Consider the following 18,818-nt stretch of genomic DNA (forward strand, 5'->3'; position numbering starts at 1 on the left):
ACGATTTATCAATTCAAACTTCGTTATACTGTGTTCATACTGAAATTATTTATATTGAAATATATATCCTTTTTCTGAGTATATCTTGTATGTTATAGGTTTACTAGATGTTGCCTGCGACACCGTCTGTGCGGTATTTAAGAAAAAAACTTAATTAGTAACCTGTGTTCTTCCAGACTATGTTCTACATGTATGCTAAATTTCAGTAACATCCATGCAGCCGTTCTGAAGATACCTTCAAACAAACATCCATCTAAACATTCGCATCTTTATATATATAAAAGAAAGTCGTGTTAGTTACACTATTTATAACTCAAGAACGGCTTTACCGATATGCCAGAAAATTGGTGAGGAGGTAGCTTAGAGCCAGGAGACGGATATAGGATACTATTTTTTTTTCGAATTTATGCCTTGAAGAGCTGCATTTTATTTAACTTACTAATATTATAATATAAATGCCAATGTTTAGATGGGTGTGATGTGGATGGATGGGTGGGTGTTAGAAGATATCTCTAGAACGGCTGAACGGATCTCGATTAAATTTGGCATAAGTATAAAACATAGTTTGAAAGAACATATAGGCTACACTAATGATTTTTTTATATATCCACGCGGACGGAGTCGCGGGCGACAGATAGTTAATAATAGAATATATTCTGGAACCCTAACACAGCTATTGAACTGTTCCTATCGTACTGTGGAAGCGTCCTAAGCCTCGTTATTTCTCTGTCAAGGTCGTACACACTGACAGAATTTGTTGAAAGTCATTGACCTCATAAGTAAAATATAAAGAGAATATTAAATAAGATAATAGATGTTACAATGAGATTCCAAGGAAAGAATAAAATACTAGATGTGCCCGCGACTTCGTTCGCGTGAAATACGTTAAGGTAGCATATTTAATGACTTAGGGTAATTATTTAACTTAAAGTTATAACAAAACATAATAAAATTGTTATTTTGCACCCTTGGGGGTTAAACTTTAATAAAATTTGATTGTCATATTTATTTGCAACGAATTAAGTCTTAAAATAAGTTTCATGCTTATAAGTGTATGACGATACTTCCATACAAATTTCCAACCCCCTTTTCGCGATTAAAAGTAGACTATGTCCTTTCTCAGGCTCTAAAATATTCGTGTACCAAATTTCATTTAAATCTGTAGTACTACACTGCACTACACATAGGCTACTGAATTTTTTGTAACTCCACGCAGACAAAATCGCGGGTGATAGCTAGTTTATATGTAAAAGATAATATTTGTAGGGTCAGCAACGAATCGTTTGACATAAATCATTCTTATGTCGGCCATCGTTGGCTGCATACGTTTGTTCACGAGGAAACTGTCGCATGCGGTTTGCGAGTGCATTTTCTATCTGTCGGTCGTCAGGTTATCGGATAAATTGGAATTAAAAATATTATAGTTTTCGTATAAAATGGTGGACAATCAGTGTAACACGGGACCTGTGAAAGCTTACATTATGAGTGATTTGTTAAAAAGATTCGATTTTGATGCGACAAATGATGTTGTAAAATTATCAATTGCTGTCATAGGATTTTACGTGGGGATGTTTTATTGTAAGTTTTTTTTTTTTTGTTTTGTCAAATAACGAAAAAATTATTAGTAAGTATTTTTTTCTTTTATGACTTTATTTGGTTATTTTTTTTAAAAGTAATTTTTAAATATTTGTTTTATAATAATAATTTTCAACAATTATCTATTATTTATATTAACCGTTTATTTCAAATGGAATGTAAATTAAATTATTTTTTACTTTGCAAAAATATTTTTTATATTACAATTTCTAATTGTTATAAATATTTTTATTTAAACATTTATTTCTTATGCAACATTTTAACGCAATTTAAACAGACAAACTGAGACTGAATATTCATCATATTTCTATTCTATTACTGTTTAATTAGTTAGTTAAAAAGATTAGTTTGTTTGTATTGAATAAACTCCAAAACTACTGAATCGATTTTAAAAATTCTATCACCCTTAGGAAGCTTCACTATCCCAGGCTAATAAGGGACTGATAGGGTTATATTTATTTCTAGCTTATTTTAATTCCTCGCAAAAGTCGCAGGCAACTACTAGTATCTAGCTAAAGCTAGGTTACACAATTAAGATGATGCAAAGTTTCATTTATCTCTATCATACTAGCTGTCGCCTACGACTCCGTCCACGCAGATTTTAAATTAAACTATGTGTTCAGCAAGATCTATGCAGCAGTTCTGGAGATAACTTCTAACAAACATCCTTCTAAACATTCGCATTTATAATATTAGTAAGATTAATTAAAATATTAACATAATTGCTTTTTTATTGTGAATACATAATCATGTTAACATATCCTATGTATTTCTCGTATTAAATATACACTAAGGGTCTTACTTAGTGACTATTAAACGACTTTCTGATAGATAGTTTTCTTTTTAACAGAACGGTATAGAAGCAAATATTATTAAGATTCATTTTTTTTTAATATCATAAGATGGCAAACGAGCGAGCGGCCACCTGAAATCACTGAAATAGCGAAGTGACCGTTGCCCATAGACATACGCAATGCATATGCGTTGCCTACCTTTAATCGACGGAGGAGAGGATGCACAGAAAGAAAATATTTTCCCTTCCCATGCATCCTCTCATCCGGAAAGTCCACTTCAACTTCCCAACCCTTCCTCGTAAGAAAAAGGGTGGAAAGGGAAAGACGACTTAATTAGGCCTCCGGGACGCACACTCATCAGACGAAACGCGGAATAATTTTTAACTTTTTTTTTGCTTTTCTTTAAAAAAGAAATCTTGCCACAATAAGGGTTAAAGCTCTTTGTTCAGTCTGCAAGGTTATTGTACTTGTTATACTTCCAAAATAAAGTAAACCAAACATTTGGCAACGAATGCAGTGATGCGTAAAAATATCTTTCTTTAATTTATAATATGATAATGAATGTCGCGTAAGTTCAATACGATTTCACACAATAACGGTACAAAGAACAATCTTATTTCGTTAAGAAGTTATTAACTTACTAATATTATAAATGCGAATGTTTAGATGGATGTTTGTTAGAATGTATCTCCAGAACCACTGCATAGATTTTGCTGAAATTTAGCATATATGTAGAAAATAATCTGGAAGAACACATAAGCTACTTATAATGTTTTTTATTCCGCCAAACGAAGTCGCGGGCGATAGATAGTTTATTATGTGAATCGATAAATTGTTTACGTCTTTAAATAAAATAACGAATCGATTCTTGTAATTGCTTGTTAAGTGTGTCAGTGGATTAACAAAACTCAAGTCAGCAAAAATTGGCGGGAAACAAGACGTGCGGCCATCTTTAACGTAGTTTGACATTGTTAATAACGCCCGTACATAAATATTGCTGTCTCAGTTGTTTTCAGAGAGAATGAAAGAGATGATAGTATGATGCGTAACGCTTCGGCAGTGTAAACGTATTTTTTAATTTGTAAATTTTTATTACTTAAATTCATAATATACATTTAATATCTGAGTAAGCATTGATTATTCACTAATATTATGTTATAAATATCCAAATTAGATGAACTTTCATAAAAATTAATTTAATTCCAAGATGATTTTCCTGTAATAGCAATCCTATATAATTACTACATATTTTTTAATATCCTTAATAACAATATAAATGCGAATTTATTTATTTTGCGATTATATATTTCAACAGTGGTAGAGCCCGCTTTAACATCTTCACACGAATTGGCCCGGCTCGCCCGGTGAAATACCACGACCACACAGAAGACAGGCGTCAAGTGGAAGCAATTCCGCGTTTCGTCTGATGAGTGTGCGTCCCGGAGGCCTAACTTAGTCCTCTTTCCCTTCTCACCCTTTTTCTTAGAAGGAAAGGATGGGAAGTGGAAGTGGACTTTCCGGATGAGAGGATGCATGGGAAGGGAAAATATTTTCTTTCTGTGCATCCTCTCCTCCGTCGATTAAAGGTAAGCAACGCATATGCGATTGCGTATGTCTATGGGCAACGGTCACTTTGCTATTTCAGCGATTTCGGGTGGCCGATTGCTCGTTTGCCATCTTTTGATATTAAAAAAAATATATGATTGTCTGTCTCCATTTTATGCAAAAAGTATTAAACCGATTTAGATTATATTTGGTAAACAAATATTATTAACCCTGTGAAGACATAGGCTTTTTAATGCGTAAATAGGGTTGTAAGGGGGATGTAAAGTTTTATGGAAACATCGTCATTTTTAACACTTAGGCTGTACGCATAAATATGACGTTCAAAGTTTGTAAATAAGTTGGAAAAACTTTGCGATGTTCTTCAGACTGATATAGAGTCTAGTCCAAATAATCAAAAGTGCGTTATCATTCCATACGTTGACCTTGAACCCGCGCTAAGAAAACATTCTGGTTATTTTCAATGTCACCCGAGCTCACTTATTTATCTTTATATACCGACTCAGTATGTAAAATTCTCGTGTCACAATGTTAGTAGCCATACTCTTAAACAGCTTGACTGATTTTTATGTAATTTTTTAACCTCTTTTACCGGTGTATCGGTGCAACACTAGCCATATTAAAATGTCAACGTTTATGTCCCCTCACTAATCAATCTGACAGTTGATTTGGTAACGAAAACGCGCGATTCCCGCCAAAGAATTCTAACTAATTTTACACATTTATTAATTACAATCTTTTGGCGCGAATGGTGCGATTTCGTTACAAAGTCAAGTGTCAGAATGATTAGTGAGGGGACATAAACGTTGACATTTTAGTAAAGCTAGTGTTGTGCCAGTACACCGGCACAGTATCCGGTTCTTCTTCGTAACACTAATAATGTATAAAAGTAACATTACATACGGATATATATTATTTGTGTAATCAGTGAACGTTGAATTTTCCTCGATGTATTAGATAACCTCGGAAACAATTACTCTTAAGATATAACGACTCTCATAGTTGCATGTGTACTACTTACTGTTAGGAAGAAAATCGGACACTAGCCTTACTCAAATGTCGACGTTTATGTCCCCTCACTAATCATTCTGACACTTGACTTTGTAACGAAAGCGCGCCAAAGAATTCTAAGTATGTCTAAAATTAGTAATATTTTAATGCGTAAGTTTAGATGTATGGATCGATAGATGTTTGTTTGAAGATATATCTAGAACGGCTGTATGGATCCTGCTGAAATTTGGCATAGATGTAGAACATAGTCTGGAAGAACACATAGGCTACTTATTAAGAGTTTTTCTATTCCGTGCGGACGGAATCGCGGGTGACGGTAAAGAGATAAAATCCTAGTAATATTACTAGTCAATTGACTAATGTTTTGTGTACGGACTATCGATTCGATTATCTTTAATCTTACTAATATTATAAATGCCATTAATAATAAAATAGGTGTTGATCGCAACTTCGTTTGCGTGGAATAAAAAAAATAAAGTTCCAGTTAAACCAAATCCAATCCGGTAATAATAACGAAGTAACGGCCCGAGCCGAGGTTCCTGTGGGAGCCCTCGAGCTTAGTTACTCTTAAACGAGGTTTAGGCTAAGTGCCATCTGCGCTCGCCCACCTCAAGCCCGGTGAAGCTGTAAATGCCCCCTCAAGGCTTGTCAAATCGGACTTGGACACAGAAAGTAATTAAAAAAAAATCATGAAATATGAATATTTTATTTGGATGTACATACAGAAACACATTTTATTTATGTATATAAATTAAATATATATGACATTGTTTATTACTATAGTTATTTTGTAGTAATTAGGGTAACTTCGGGAACACCCGTACGATATCACTGTGTTTTTTTCAAATACAATGAAAGATATGTGTTTGTACATGTTTCGGTAATGAAAACTCGTAGTTACATAAGTCACATGTTGTGTGGACATGTGCATCGATTATGCATCTCTGGTCAAGAGGCTATCGATTATTATGAAACTACAATCTAAATTGCATTAATATTATCTTTGTAGCGCCATTAAAAGATAATTTATTGAATCACCTATTGCACATCTTTCTGCTTTTTGCCTGATTTATAAATGTTTTTAGTCTGTATGTTTCTTTCAAATTACTACGTCGTTCTGTCAAAAGTCGATCCAATTTTTTTTTAATTTTTCCTATCGCCCGCGTTTCCGTCAGGGCGAAATTAAAAAAAAAACTTTATAAGTAGTCTATGCGTTCTTTCAGACTATGTTCTACATCTACGATTATGTCAAATTTAAGCGAGATTTCAGCTGTTCTGGAGATACCTTCAAACAAACATCTATCCATCCATCTAAACATTCGCATTTATAATATTAGTAAGATTAATTAAATCTTGTTCTTAAGTGTATAAGAGTCATGTTACACTATCTGGGAGTCGTGGTAGCCGCGTGGCTGTGCGATTGGGGTCACCATGGCGATCAGTCACCGGCAGACGACGGTCAGACGACGCTGATAACGTCCCGGATGCCAGACAGTGTTGCCAGAGTACATTTGAATAGATATTTCTAAGGGCAACACTGTCTTATATAGATTAAATGTGTTATATTGATATTTCAAAAGAATAGGCCTAATAAAAAAATTACAACAAACAAATGCGAAAATAGTTCGTAAAACAATTATATAAGAAGTAATCTATTCATAAGTACAGTCGAACCTGGATAAGCAATAAACCTCTATCATCGAGAGTCATTGTCAGGTCCCGACGGACGACCGCCATAAGCGAGAATGTCCGGTTAGGGAGAAACCTCTATAAGCGACAATGTCCGGTTAGGGAGAAACCTCTATAAGCGACAATGTCCGGTTAGGGAGAAACCTCTATAAGCGACAATGTCCGGTTAGGGAGAAACCTCTATAAGCGACAATGTCCGGTTAGGGAGATACCTCTATAAGCGACAATGTCCGGTTAGGTTAGGTTAGGTTAGAGATTAGAGATTAGATTAGAGAAAACTCTATAAGCGAGAATACTAGGTTAGAGAAACCTCTATAAGCGAGAAAAATATAACGCTTACTTGACTCGCTTATTCAGTTTCGACCATCACCAATATAAACTCTTATAATAATAAAATTTGTTTGTTGACAGTGGAGTACGTGGACACGGAGTACAGTCTGTGGCTGACTTGGTTCCTGACGCCCGTGATCGTCACGTTCCTGTTGCCAGCTTTCATCATTGTACTTATCTATATCAGCAGCATCATCTTCCATTTGTACAGGCTCTACAGGTACGTTGTACAAGTTGTACAGGCTCTACAGGTACTTTGTACATGTTGTACAGGCTCTACAGGTACTTTGTACATGTTGTATAGGCTCTACAGGTACGTTGTACAAGTTGTACAGGCTCTACAGGTACGTTGTACAAGTTGTACAGGCTCTACAGGTACGTTGTACAAGTTGTACAGGCTCTACAGGTACTTTGTACATGTACGGGCTCTACAGGTACGTTGTACAGTAGAATACGGCAGTGGAATTGAATTGTAAAATATGTATACAAATGAAGTTATAGGTTGATTTAGATATAATAATCGTATGAACAATGCTCGGCACACGCATCAGAGCGAGACAACAAATCTATTTCCTATACGTTTGTCTCGCGCTGACGTCCGTGACGACCCTAAAAAATTAGTAAATTCATGATTTTTTTTAATAAAGATTTTTTTTAATTACTTATAACTAGCTGTCGCCCGCGACTCCGTCCGCGTGCATATATAAAAAGCTTAATTAGTGTAGCCCACCCATCCACATCACATCCATCTAAACATTCGCATTTATAATATTATTAAGTTAAATAAGAAGGAGCATTTTCAAGGCATAAATTCGAAAAAAATATTTTAAAAAATGTGAATAAATAGTATCCTATGTCCGTCTCCATGCTCTAAGTTACCTCCTCACCAATTTTCAGGCATATCGGTAAAGCCGTTCTTGAGTTATAAATAGTGTAACTAACACGACTTTCTTTTATCTTATATATAAAATTCTCGTGTCACAATTTTCGTTCCCATACTCCTCCGAAACAGTTTGACAGATTCTCATGAAATTTTGTGAGCATATTGAGTAGGTCTGAGAATCGGCCAACATCTATTTTTAATACCGCGCGAACGGAGTCGCGGGCGACAGCTAGTATATAAATAAGATAGATAGATTTAAGGCTTGGAACAATATATGTTTGCTTACTGAATCAATTTAAATCTATTTATAGAACCAGACAAGTGAAATAGGAATGTCTGGTATATTGTTATGTCTACGTCTTATCAGAGTCCTCGGGTCTGAAGGTAGCTAGCACACTGCGTGATCATATTATCATAAATGCTTTAATATTAAACTTTTTTAATAAGATTAAAGTTCAGTTGGTAAGGCTATGTGTAATTTAAGCCGTTCTTACATCATCTTTTAATAAAATTACTGACGATAATTAAATTATTTAAACTTTCGAGAGACATTATAATAGAGCCCGGTTTAACATCTTCGCACCAATTGGCCCGGCTCGCACGTTGAAATACCCCGACCACACAGAAGACAGCCATCAAGTGGAAGCAATTCCGCGTTTCGTTTTATGAGTGTGCGTCCCGGAGGCCTAATTGAGTCCTGTTTCCCTTCCCACCCTTTTTCTTTTAAGGAAAGGATGGGACTTCCCATCCTTAGAATTCTCGTGTCACAATTTTCGTTCCCATACTCCTCCGAAACGGCTTAACCGATTCTCATGAAATTTTGTGAGCATGTTGAGTAGGTCTGAGAATCGGCCAACATCTATTTTTAATCCCGTACGGACGGAGTCGCGGGCGACAGCTAGTATACAATAAATATCTGAATTCTCGTTTGTTTAAATTAATAATATTTGTTGTCAGATTGCGGGTGATAGATGGCGTGGAAAGTGACTGGCGTCAAGCGGCGCGGCTCGCGGTCTGCGCGCTTTGGGACGCGCACGGCTGGCTGTGGCATGGTAACAACATAACCCACGAAAAGAGTTTCATCTTAGGCTTCTTATAGATGTAACTCTATTCATCAGAGCATATTGGAACTGCAATATATTTTAAATAGATTGAAAGTTTACATATGTAAAATATTGATTTTTAAAACTGATCTCTAAAGATGGATAGGTTATGAATGATTTATTTTGCTTTGTTCTTTCTTATTCCTGTTAATAATTCCTGACGGCTACAGATCTCAACCATTAGCGTCAAAAATGAAATAGACCCAATATACCTCAGCTATAGCCTATTTAAGAGGTCAGTGACCCTTAAGCGCCTTAATAAAATTTTTAGTAAATTATGGTTGCGTACATTATTGCGGGATGATTTCTTACTTTCAAATTTGTCAAACTTGTTTGGTTACGTTTGTGACTTGAAGGGAATGTTTTAAAATTGCCATTTTATACTAGCTATTGCTCGCGACTCAGTCCGCGCAAAATTAAAAAAAAACTTAGTTGTCTATGTGTTCTTCCAGATTGTTCTATATTTATACCAAATTTCATCAAGATCCTTGCAGCTGTTCTGAAGATACCTTCTATACATTCGCATTTATAATATTAGTAAGATATTATTCTATGTGTTCCAGGCTACGAGATCCGAGGTCTGGAGAATATTCCAGAAGGTCCGTTCCTCCTCATCTATTACCATGGTGCGCTGCCAATAGACATGTACTACTTTACAGCAAGACTGCTGCTGTTCAAGCGACGACACATGCATACTGTAGCCGATAGATTCATGTTTAAGATACCAGGTTAGTTATATCCACGTCAGATTATAAACTGACTACGTATAAAAGCATATCCATACTATAGATGTCTAAAGAGTTTTAATACTTTTTAATTATGCCACATAGTTAAGAAAGTGAAAAAAAATTTTAGTTGTCTTTTCTGTTCGTTTTTTAAAATATCCTTTTATTTTTTCTCGCAAACAGATTATGATTGATTTAAATAATCTTGATTTATTGCTTTTTTAATGTATTTTTAATACAATTTTTCATCTTTTTTTTTTAATTTGAACTCGCATTAGGAATTAAAAAAAATTATCTACGTTTAGGTTGATTTATGTCCTTACTCTAATACAATGTAATTAAAATAATAATAAACTACTAGCTGTCGCCCGCGACTCCATCCGCGAGGAATTACAAAAAATAATTGGTAACCTATGTGTTCTTCCAGACTATGTTCTACATCTATGTCAAATTTCAGCAAGATCCATACAGCCGTTCTGGATATACCTTCTGACAAACATCCATCCATCCAACCATTTTTCATTCCTGATAAGACTCAGCATGGATTAAGTGGGGTTTAGTATCAATTTAGGGTGTTTAAACCCCTTATAAAGTGGAGTATTTGTTCCAGGCTGGTCAACTCTACTGGAAGGTCTGTGCGTGATCCCCGGCACTGTACAGACTTGCACCAGCGTGCTAAAAGCTGGTAATTCCCTGGCTATCTCACCAGGCGGAGTGTACGAGGCTCAGTTCGGAGACCACTACTACAGGCTTAACTGGAAATCTAGGATAGGATTCGCTAAAGTCGCCCTAGAAGCTAAAGTTGTAAGTATTACCTGACTGATTAGGGTTATTTTTTTCTCGTGTGTGTTTGTTTTTTATGTGTGTTTGTGTTGTTGTGCTCAGTTTTGTTACAAAGTCCAGTGTCCGAATGAGGGGAATTAAAAAACTATTGTTCGCAGCGTAATGTTATATAGCCTAAAGCCTTCCTCTATGAATGGACTATCCAATAAAAAAAGAACTTTCCAAATCGGACTAGTAGTTCCTGAGATTAGCACGTTTAAACAAACAAACTCTTCCGCTTTATAATGATTGTTTCTATATTAGTAATTGTCTATATGTATGTATGTATGTAGCCAATAGTGCCGATGTTCACACGCAACGTGCGCGAGGCATTCCGCACAGTGGGTTGGCTGCGCGGTCTCTGTCTGCGCATCTACGCCAAGACCCGCGTCCCTCTCGCCCCGGTGTACGGCGGCTTTCCTGTCAAGTTGGTCACTCACCTCGGCCCTCCCATACCTCATGATGACAACATCACGCCTGAACAGCTCCAGAAAAAGGTAAAACTACGATATACTATGACTAGGCAATAGCTGTGACCTGTAACTCTGTTAGCCTATGTGTTCTTCCAGACTATGTCCAAATTTCATCGTGATCCGTTCAGCTGTTCTGGAGATACCTTCAAACAAACATCCATCCAAACATACACATTTATATTAGTAAAAAAAAATACTTATGTTGTAAATTAATAAATATGGAACATCAGACCTAATAATAAACCTTTGTAAGTTTTCAAGGTCATGTTAAAGCGCGTTTCGTTACACGAAAGAGAAGAAAGATAAAGCATATCTCCTTCTCTTTCTCTCATGATTTTTTACTAAAAATAAGCCTTGAAGTAGAATATTACCTCTATAGTTCGAATATTCAATTTAAAAAATATAATTTAAATGTTATTTATTCTCAAGGTCGCGAGTGCAATAGAAAAATTAGTAGAGGAACACCAGAGGGTTCCTGGGAACATTCTCTTTGCTCTAGCCGAGAGGATATATGAAATGCCAAAGAATAAAGACAAAAAGAAATCCATAGCCAACGGCAGCTGTCAGAAGGAGACGGCAGATAGTGTCAGTGATAAGTGTGACAGTGACAAATGTAAAACTTCTTAGTTTGGATAATATTAATTAATTACTAAGTTATATATGTTTGTGTACAATATTGTGGCATTTTATAAGCTTCTGAGAAGTTTTTTAGACGTATAGTAGACGTAATACAGGATGTTCTAAACACAGACCATAAATAAGTCGATTAAATTCAACTTGTCTTTGGGCTTCGAAGCTTACGCATAATTTAAACTAACCAAATAAGCCTCCTCCTCCTAATTTCCGGTTTTATTCACGTGCAGGCTCTGAATTAGATAAAATATTTGCGTTCTCGCATAGCCTAATCTGTGGTCTTCCGTTATATAAATATTTGAACATCCTGTATACAAATAAAGAGAGAAAGCGTTTAAAGTTTACTAGATATTGAGACCGAGTGTTCTTAAATATATAAATAATATAGTGTTCTATATGTATTTTAGTTTAATCTCACTAATCCGGCTGTTACCGGTGGTTACCGGATTAATGGAATGTTCGGATTACAGGATTGTAGTGAAAAATTCTTAAGTAATGTAAATTTTATTATTCCCTTTTATCATCCCCACATCCAGAAAGTCCACTTCCACTTTCCGTGCTTTCCTTATAAGAAAAAAGATGGAAAGGAAAAGATGACTAAAATTAGACCTCCGTGACGCAGGTATAGAGGGGTAGATGTAAGCGAAGGGTGCCGGATTAGTGGAATTATACTGTATTTCCAAAAATAAAAAGTGAACTCAACTCAAATATATTAATATTGTGATAATTATGTTTAGTTTTAAAAAAATAAATTTATAAATAGACGAATAGTGAATGAAATGGAAATGATACTTAAATATTAGACCTTTTCGAATTTTGTATTTTTTTAATCATAGTGAATGTATGAAAAAAAAATTATTTATTAATTTTCATCTACGGCCATTTTTATCGGCCGTAAAAATTGTTCTGTGTGAAGTGAAAGGGACTTATGCACAAAGTACCACGAGTAAAAGAGATGGAATATTTTCCTCGCTTACGACAATTTTAGCAATATGTCACTTTACTAACTTCAGATTATAAAAACGAAGATATAATCTGCTTTTTTTATGTAAACAATAATTTGTTAAAATTTATTTTATTATTAAGATTATTAGAAAAAAAATTACCAATCTCAATTCAAGGCCTAAAATAATTTTATTCCCGCTTTTTTTTTATTGCATTTAAATTTAATTATATTCATATTAATGCTATTTATGTAATTATTTCCTTAATACAATTTTGAGTTACAAATTAAGTTTAAGTAATCTAAGAAGGCTTTTTTTCCATATTTTAGTTTTAAGAAATTTATCAATTGTTTTGCTTTAACGACGAATAAAGTTATTTGACCCGTTGAGTATGTCAAACTAGTTTGACAGCTCCTGTCAGTGTCAAAAAACTGCAACAAGATCCTTGTACTGTAGCTATCTCAATTTATTTTATATTTTTATGCATATGGAGATTTTACATATTTTCTGACAGTACGATGCAACAAGCAGCTCTTCCCGGCTCAGAGTTTGGCCCAAAAAAATTGTCTAAATGCTCGTAAAGTTAACTTAATTTGTATTCGTACAATGTCTTTCGTCGTTTTGTCGATATTACGAAACCGCATCGCAATTCATGATAGACCCTCTAACTTCGATTTTTTTTTAATTTGTAAATTAAATAGCTTATTAGCAAAAAGATTGATTAAAATTGGATATTTGCTTCATATGGCCTTGTTCACGCGAATTATATTGCTGTCTCTTTTTGTGTCCAAGGAGTGTAAGAGATGACGATATGTGTCAAAATGCATTTCAATGCTACATTAAATTTTATCTATTTATATAGAAAAATAACGATTTTGCATTTATTTATAAAAAAATCAAATTTCATTTTAACTATTTTTATAATAGAAAACTATTTAAGTAGATTTAAATATATAATATTTTAAATAAGGTAAAATATTTTTGTAATGATAATATAGAGTACTCATTTGTATATTATATAATCATTTTTCTTCACGACTGTTTGTTTTAACACATTCAATGCCGTTATGTGAAAGTGGACTCGCACCGTAGTGTGGCATTCAAAGTGTTACTACAAAAATATAAAGCGACATGTAAAATATTAGTGTTTACCTATTGAATATTTATAATACAAAATAAATGCTATTTTTACTACAAAATTGTTTTTTTTTTTATTTTCAATCTTAATGACATAAGTTTCATTTTATTTATTAATTTAATATTTTACTAAACTTTTTCATTCGAATATTCAATCTACTCTTCAGATGGGTTAAACATTCGCATTCGCTAAAAAGCGATTCCATAACGAACTTCATAAACGCGACAATCACGTGACAATAACTTACGATATGTCACGTGATTGTCGCGCCTCAGTTACATACAAGTTTTAAATTCGTTATTGAATTGCTTCGAAACGTATAAAGACTGTCTAGGAAATGTAAGTTTTTGTTTAGTTTTAAAGATAAAGGAATTAGTAACACCACAACCATTCATTTCAAAATTTTTTTTTATATCATAAGGTGGCAAACGACCGAGCGGCCACCTGAAATCGCTGAAATAGCGAAGTGACCGTTGCCCATAGACATACGCAATCGCATATGCGTTGCCTACCTTTAATCGACGGAGGAGAGGATGCACAGAAAGAAAATATTTTCCCTTTCCATGCATCCTCTCATCCGGAAAGTCGACTTCCACTTCTCATCCTTTTCTTATAAGAAAATGGGTGAGAAGGGAAAGAGGACTAAAATAGGTCTCCGGGACGCACACTCATTAGACTGTACTTGGAATAGCTTCCACTTGAGGCCTGTCTTCTGTGTGGTCATGGTATTTCACCGGACGAGGTGGGACTCAATTCGTGCCAAGATGTTAAAGCGGGCTCTACCACTGTTAACATAGCGCAAATCAAATGGTCAAAAAATACCACGACATATCCTTATCTAAGGATCGCGGTTTATTAGCGATTAGGATTTAAAAAAAAATATATTTGCAAAATTTAAAAATTATCATAGAATTTATTTTTTAATATTCCTACTTATTAATATAAAATTAACTTTATACGATGTAGAGCTATCTTCAGTCAAGTCTCAGAGGAAGTCGTTATAGTTGTTGACCTCGTCGAACTGCTGCGGCTGTGTGGTGGGCCTCACCGCGCCCCCCGCAGGACGGTACTGAGGCTGCACACAATATACCATAATTCACACACAACTCTGCAGTTTCCACTGTATTAACACATGACATCAGCTCACGATACATCCCCACTGAGCTCGGAGCCTACCCTAAGACACTACTAGGCTTTACTGATCCAGAGCGTGTTGACTTCACTTATATCTTTGAATTTCTTCACAGATATGTGAAAAGCATCACGATGTTTTCCTTCACTGTAACATCGGATAAATGTGGTATACGGTTGGATTCGAACCTAGGACCAGATTGCAACCCCTGAGCCACCGATGCTTTTAACACATATTACAACAAAATTGTCGTACGTCTTACTTCATTTGCTATGTTTGTCATTTCTGTGTTCGTCTGTGACTGTCAGTGTTAGCGTCTGTCATCTCCGTCATCTTGGTTGTCATTTGTGTCAGTAACTGTCATTTATTTAATTATAGCTGTCATTTTTTCAGGTGCTATCTTTTCTACTTGTGTTTGTTGTAAATTTTGTCTGTTTTAGTGATCTATATCTGTCATCTGCGTCATCTTGGCTGTCATTTCTGTGTCACGTATCATAATTTTCGCAAATTTGGGTAATAAAATTATATATACAGGAGGATTCATTGCACATTGAGTATTTAAATACTCGACAATTTGTTATAAGTAATACTTCTGGTTGAAATTAATTTTAATTCCCTGTATGTTAGTTAAGCGAAAAGTTTTTAAACTCAAACTTAGAAGATATGCTTAAGAAAGTAGATTTAAAAAAGCGATATAAAAGAGACATGCAATAAATGAACAAATATTTACAATACTACGTGAAAAGTTTTTAAAGATAAATGAATATATGAAATGATTTCATATTGAACATTATTACAATGTTTCATCATCATCATCATCATCAGCTCACTATACGTCCCCACCGAGGTGCTCGGAGCCTACCCTAAGTTAAGGGTGATCAGGCCATAGTCAACCACGCTGGCCAAGTGCGGGTTGACTTCAAACATATCTTTGACTTTCTCAAATATGTGCAGCATCACGATGTATTCCTTCACCGTCAGAACGTCAGATAAATGTACATATGTAAATCGTAAATCGAAAAACACATTGGTACATTGTGGGATTCGAACCCAGGACCTGCAGATTGCAAGTCAAGTGCTTGACCCCTGAGCCACCGATGCTCTCTTACAATATATATAAATTAAAATTACATCTTGCTAATATTATAAATGCGAATGTCTAGATGTATGTTTGAAGGTATCTCCAAAACATCTAAACGGATCTTGATGAAATTTGACATAAATAGAACATACTCTGGAACAACACATAACACACTAATTATTTTTATTAAACTCCGCGCGGACGTAGTCGCGGACGACAACTAGTATTGTAATAATATTCAATAAAATTAATGCAGAAAACACATAGATACTTATGAATATTATTAAATAAATTATTTTATATTAAACAGAAAAAATCTTTAGAGAAGAAAATAAATAAATTTGCATTTCTATCCAACCCTATTATCTCAAGTTACTTTACAACAGTAATTAAATAAATTCCATTAAAATTAAATGTCTATTTCCACTGAGCACTTGTGACCAGTGGAAATTATATTTAATTGATTCATAAGTATCTAATGAAAAGCAGAAAGTTGGTGAAAGCATTACTTATGCGTGCGAGGTTATGAAGGCGTCGTCACATGTGCGGCCGGCTGCCGCGCGGCCCCTGCTGCTGCTAGAAACACACAGCCACACACCTGAGACACGCTGAACTATACTGAGTGATGCTGAACAATACTGAGTGATGCTGAACACTAAGCTATATTGTACAATTTATTTTATTTTCTTGTTCAGTAGTACCAATGAACAATATTGAGGTGCACTGAACAATATTGAATGTTGCTGAACAACAATTTATTTTATTGTCATGTTCAGTAGCATTGGAGAACAATATTGAGGTGCACTGAACAATATTGAGTGTTGCTGAACAACAATTTATTTTATTGTCATGTTCAGTAGCATTGGAGAACAATATTGAGGTGCACTGAACAATATCGAGTGTTGCTGAACAATAGTGAGTTACACTGAAAAATATCGAGCAACACTGAACATGATTTGTCAACGTTCAACAATGCAAATTATATTTAGATATGGTATTAATAAATTAAAACATTTTATGAATATATTTAAAGGAATTAGTGAAATAGTAATTATTAAGTTGAAACATGCTTAGTGTTTTTACAAAGTGAATGGATTCTATAAATTTAGTATAAAAAAACTAATAATATTAATATATAATATAGTGAAAAGAAGCTAAAATATGTAATTAATGTAATTTTAAAATAGCATGACGTGACATATTTTTATTTGTAGAAATTAGGTGTTAAAAAAAAGAATACGAAATATAATAGTCACATAAATGAAAGAAAAGATAAGTTTTATATTCGAATTCAATGGAAATGATAAATTATAAGTTAAATATAAACAAAGCCATAGACAATAATGATATTATCAGCAGCTAGTGATGAATAAAATTGGAATGTTTGTTTGTAGCATCAAAAGAAAAATTCATATATCGTACTTTTAGATATACTAGCTGTCGCCCGCGACTCCACGCGGGATTAAAAATAAATGTCGGCCGATTCTCAGACCTACTCAATATGCTCACAAAATTTCATGAGAATCTGTCAAACTATTTCGGAGGAGTATGGGAACGAAAATTGTGACACGAGAATTTTATATATAAGATTAATTACAATCCTTTGCCATGAATGAAGTGCTTTCGTTACAAAGTCAAGTGTCAGGATTAGTGAGGGGACATAAACGTTGATATTTTAGTAAAGCTAGTGTTGCGCCAGTACACCGGCACTGTCGGATTTTCTTCCTAACAGTACAAATGATGATTGCTAAAAACGAAAAATAAATTTATGTCTGTATATCTCTCCACAAGGCTGTGTATGTTCCGTATAATCTCCGGAACGAGTGGATCGATTTTGAGAGGACTTTGATTAGAAGATGGCTGATACATTTGAGCATGTTATAGGATATTTTTACGCTGACGAAACCTGAGGGCGACCACTAGTATGTTAATATAATTTGTCATTTCCATTTGAATTCGACTATCCTTTTTTAATTAATTATGTGGCAAACGAGCAAGCCACCTGGATTCGCTGATACAGCGAAGGGATTGGCCATAGACAGGGTAATTGCAAATGTCTCAAAATGAGAAGTTACCTGCTGCAGCAAGTTGCGCAGGCCCTGGTTGACACTCTGCATGACACGAGGAGTATGCCCCGCGCCACCGCGCAGCTGTTGCTGCAGCTGCTGCTGCTGCTGCTGCTGGAGCTGCTGCTTACGTTGCTCCTGGAAATATCATTGTAATCTATATTTATAATAAAATCGAAATGACTATGTTAAATTGAAAAAAAAAATCAAAATTCGCTAACATAACAAAAAAAAACATTTTTTGAATATCTGTCAGTCTGTCTGTCTGTCCCCAAGCCCGTGTTTATTTCGTAACATTTGGACAGGACTTTGACGAGAAGATGGCTGATAGACGCGGGCATGATATAGACTACTTTTTTAATTCTACGCTGACGAATACGACGATGACCGTTAGCGACGACTGCATGGATCTCGCTGATATTAGGCTACTAATTTAGTATGTTTCTAATCTAGGGCAGACGGAGACGCGGGCGACAGCTAGTTAAACCATAAAAATCAATTCAAAAATGACGAAATGGTATCAAAAAATTTAAAAAAATCATTGAAAATTAAAAAGTAAACCTCAAGCTGCTTGTAATGCTGTTCCTGTTGCTGTGCAGCGTGCAGATGCGACATGATGTCCATCTGGGACTTGAACTGCGCCTCCTGCTGGTGCGCCGCCTCCAGCGTCTGCTGCAGGTGCTGGATCTTCTCCAGGTTCTGCTGGCGCGCCGCCTCCAGCCCGTCCAGCTGTGTCACAGGCCGCGGACCCTTGCCGCCCACGCCCACGCCGGGCACGTTGCCCACTTGCCCACCCATGTTGTTTGATATCATCATAGTTTGCTGTACAGATACG

General features: G+C 35.1%; 2 protein-coding genes across 3 annotated transcripts in view; one reads left to right on the forward strand and one right to left on the reverse strand.

Annotated features, from left to right (window-relative positions):
- Positions 1-12,737, forward strand: part of LOC106128872 (transmembrane protein 68) — an 18,392-nt gene extending 5,655 nt beyond the window's left edge. The window contains exons 1-7 of one of the 2 annotated variants that reach the window (XM_013327338.1): positions 1,291-1,578; positions 7,065-7,203; positions 8,824-8,918; positions 9,533-9,697; positions 10,305-10,498; positions 10,810-11,013; positions 11,419-12,737. In XM_013327338.1, the coding sequence (XP_013182792.1) occupies positions 1,437-1,578; positions 7,065-7,203; positions 8,824-8,918; positions 9,533-9,697; positions 10,305-10,498; positions 10,810-11,013; positions 11,419-11,616 (1,137 nt within the window). In that variant the 5' untranslated portion in view covers positions 1,291-1,436 and the 3' untranslated portion in view covers positions 11,617-12,737. Of the gene's footprint in view, positions 1-1,290; positions 1,579-7,064; positions 7,204-8,823; positions 8,919-9,532; positions 9,698-10,304; positions 10,499-10,809; positions 11,014-11,418 lie in introns of those variants that run through there. The other variant, XM_013327343.1, reaches the window with a different exon arrangement.
- Positions 12,738-14,614: 1,877 nt separating this feature from the next.
- LOC106118365 (mediator of RNA polymerase II transcription subunit 25) overlaps positions 14,615-18,818 on the reverse strand; it is an 11,749-nt gene continuing 7,545 nt past the window's right edge. The window contains exons 11-13 of the mRNA XM_013313059.1: positions 18,545-18,805; positions 17,993-18,121; positions 14,615-14,779 (exon numbers count right to left, since the gene is read on the reverse strand). Of these exons, the coding sequence (XP_013168513.1) occupies positions 14,690-14,779; positions 17,993-18,121; positions 18,545-18,805 (480 nt within the window). The 3' untranslated portion in view covers positions 14,615-14,689. The remainder of the gene's footprint in view (positions 14,780-17,992; positions 18,122-18,544; positions 18,806-18,818) is intronic.

The sequence above is a fragment of the Papilio xuthus genome, unplaced genomic scaffold (assembly GCF_000836235.2).
Source record: "Papilio xuthus unplaced genomic scaffold, Pxut_1.1 DF829758.1, whole genome shotgun sequence".
Lineage (NCBI taxonomy): Eukaryota > Metazoa > Arthropoda > Insecta > Lepidoptera > Papilionidae > Papilio > Papilio xuthus.